At 36.8% G+C, this 3,474-nt stretch overlaps 1 protein-coding gene across 1 annotated transcript; it reads left to right on the top strand.

Moving 5' to 3' along the window:
* The first annotated feature begins 2,261 nt into the window (after window positions 1-2,261).
* On the top strand, window positions 2,262-3,233 carry LOC102848739 (olfactory receptor 14J1-like). The gene has a single exon (XM_006896243.1). The coding sequence runs from the start codon at window positions 2,262-2,264 to the stop codon at window positions 3,231-3,233; it is 972 nt and encodes a 323-aa protein (XP_006896305.1).
* Window positions 3,234-3,474: the final 241 nt, after the last annotated feature.

Genomic DNA, 3,474 nt, shown 5'->3' with positions numbered 1-3,474 from the left:
AACCTGTTTGTTTTCCTAGCAGTCCATGGTAATACTCTTCTCTTAAGCTAGTAATTAAATAATTGCATCACCAGAGCACCTGGAGCCTATTGTTTGTTATTATGTTATATAACATCAAGTTGGAACTGACTCATAGTTCACCTGTTAGTAGATTTTCAAGAAGCAGTAAATCACATGGGCAGCGATTGTCCATCTTTCTCCAGTAGAGCAGCTGGTAGATTCAAGCCATGTTCCTTCAGATTGGCAATGCAACTCCTTACTTACCACTGGGCCATCAGAGCTCTCCATTATTTGTTGGTAGTGTTGTGTATCTTCAAGTCAGAACCGGCCTAGAGCTGATTCTCCAGCAAGTTTTCAGAAGCAGCTGTTGAGTTCGAATTGCATACATGTGGGTTGGCAGGCCATTTCCTTATCTCTATTCCACCAGATCTGGGGATAAATAGAACCATTCACAATATCTACTAAAGTAACTAAATTTTTTTACTAAGTATTTGTAAAGAATTAGAACCAGATGAGTATAAATTCAGTTAAACAAATGTTTGCTTAAAGCTTCTGTGTTGTCGCTGTTGTCCTACGGAGATCTACTTTGACCTATATATAGGGGAGCTGAGTCTGACATTACCATTGGCATTGGTTTTGCTTTTCGTTTCATTTTCACCATGAGCCTTCTCAAACTGAAAAGCTCTGGTAAATCCAGATGAGGTGCAAATAATTGAGGATGGAGATTCAAGTCCATCAGAGGCTTTATATTAAAGGTCTGGCAATCTACTTCTGAAAAAATTAGCTGTCCACATAAGGCATAGTTTTGCTCTAACATATATAGTGTCTCCATGATTTAGAATCAACAGGACAGGAAATGTTTTGATTTTGGGTTTTATATGTTAGATATTACTAGCAAATATACAAGAATTGACAGTGATGATGAAGGCATAGTGTTTTGCTGTCAAGTAACATATTATTGACTTTTTAAAAAAATTCAGATTTTTAACAAAAAAAGTAAAAATTATCACAATAATTCTGATGTATATGTGAGTCTATGATTCCACAATAGTACATTTAAGATAAAGGAGGAAAAGTGATAACACAGAACTCTCTAAGAATTATGTTACGTCTATAGCTGACTTCATTTTTTTGTTTGTTTGATGAAATCTACAGAAGACTTATTTCACTCTACACATTTGTTTCAAAAAGTTTATTCCAACCAAATGTCATCTTTGAAAGATGTTAAGAAACTTATAGAAACAAAGAATATGATTATCTTTAACATTATCCTCTCTGTTGGTTTGTATCTACTCTATTCCTAGATTGATTTTACAGGTGATACCAAAGATTTAAGTTTAATTGGTTTAGTTAAGGAAACTTTAATGCAATATTAAGATGTATCACACCAGTGTAATAGAGTAATACTTTTCTTCTTTCCCCTATTTGCCTTTGAATTGACTCGGATTCATGGCAAGCCTATGGGTACAGAGTTGACTTCACTCCATAAAGTTTTCGAGACTCCATAAAGTTTTCGAGACTGTGACATTTCAGAAGCTTATCTGTTGTTGCTGTTCTTAGGTACTGGTGAGTTAGCACTAACATAATGTGATCCTGTGTGCAACAGAGCAAAATACTGCCTAAAACTGCTCCAACTTCAAAATCACTGCTCACCTTGAGCCCCGAGTTCCAACTGTTTTCTCAATCCAGGTACCTCTAGGCAGGTTCAAACTGTCAACTTTTGTTTAGTAAAAGATGGTCACTTTAATTTAGTTAAGTGAAGCACTTAACTGTTCCGTCCAGAGTCTTCAGTAAATTTCCATAAATTAGAAGGAATGAAACTGCTATGTCAGAATCATTCTCACAGAGTTACTTGGGATTCTGTTAATTATTTGCTTTTCTTTTGACAATCCTAATGCTGATTTACAAAATCATCATGACTTTTTCCTCATCTATATGAAATTGTTGAATGTTTAAATACTCAATTACTAGCTAAAATCCATTCATAGACACTTAGAAAGGCAGGCCTTGTGATCTGCTTCTGAAATGTCACAGCCTTAAATACCTTATGAGTAAGTTCTGTATACATGGGGCTATCAGGAGGATTTGAACTATTTTGACAGCAATTAGCAGCAGTAACATTTCTGGATAATGATTAAAGATTTTTCTGTATTGAGTATAAAGACAATGAGTGACTCAACAAGCAGATATATCAAATGTTATACATTTTTTCCTTATAACTCTTTGACTTCCTAAACAGGATCATCCTTCCTATCTGCAATATGATCAAGGCCAACTTGACCTCAATGAGTGGGTTCCTCCTCATGGGGTTTTCTGATGATCGTAAATTTCAGATTTTACACGCACTGCTCTTTTTGGTGACATATTTGCTGGCCTTGACAGGCAACCTTCTAATTATCACCATCATCACCTTAGACCATCGTCTCCATTCCCCCATGTATTACTTCTTGAAGAACCTCTCCTTTCTGGATGTCTGTTTCATCTCAGTCACAGTCCCCCAGTCCATCGCAAACTCACTTACGGACAATGGTTACATTTCCTACGGTCAATGTATCCTTCAGGTTTTCTTTTTCATCGCTCTGGCCTCCTCAGAAGTGGCCATCCTCACAGTGATGTCTTATGACCGGTATGTTGCCATCTGTCAACCACTGCACTATGAGACTATTATGGATCTCAGTGCTTGTAGGCGTGCAGTGATAGCCGTATGGGTTGCTGGGGGAATTTCTGGGCTCATGCACACAGCTGTTAACTTTTCTATTCCACTTTGTGGAGACCGAGTCATACATCAATTCTTCTGTGACATTCCTCAGATGTTAAAACTGTCCTGTTCTTCTGATTTCATGAATGAGATTGCAGTAGCGGCATTCACGACCTCGACAGCATTTATTTGTTTGATCTCCATTGTGCTTTCTTATGTTCGCATCTTCTCTGCAGTGCTGAGAATCCCATCAGCTGAGGGACGGACCAAAGTCTTCTCTATGTGCCTACCTCATCTGTTTGTAGTCACATTCTTCCTCTCAGCTGCAGGCTTTGAGTTTCTAAGGCTACCTTCAGATTCTCTATCAGCTATGGACCTCATGTTCTCCATATTTTATACCGTAATACCTCCAACACTCAATCCAGTCATCTATAGCTTACGTAATGAAGCTATGAAGGCTGCTTTAAGGAAGGTGCTATCAAAAGAAGAGTTTGCTCAGAGAAAGATGGAATTAAAAGCCATTTTTAAACTCTAAAGTATCATGTGAAATAAAAGGTATTGTTATTATGCTCTAGGTTTTAAAAGAGATGAATCTGATTTCTTCCCAGAACTTTGTCCCAATTTTTCCATTCTTCTAATGGTCTCAAATGTTTCGAAATTAAAGATATTGTGCTCTTAAGGATGTTGGACTTTCTTTCTTTCTTTAAGTATTTTTAAAGAACAAATTTTGAAAATTTTTCTAATATAAAAGAAAAATTGAAATTTGCTTGCTGCTA

Source organism: Elephantulus edwardii, unplaced genomic scaffold (genome assembly GCF_000299155.1).
Source record: "Elephantulus edwardii isolate Elephantulus edwardi_28Jun2011 unplaced genomic scaffold, EleEdw1.0 scaffold00184, whole genome shotgun sequence".
NCBI classification, from domain to species: domain Eukaryota; kingdom Metazoa; phylum Chordata; class Mammalia; order Macroscelidea; family Macroscelididae; genus Elephantulus; species Elephantulus edwardii.
This window is presented reverse-complemented; position numbering and strand designations above follow the sequence as displayed.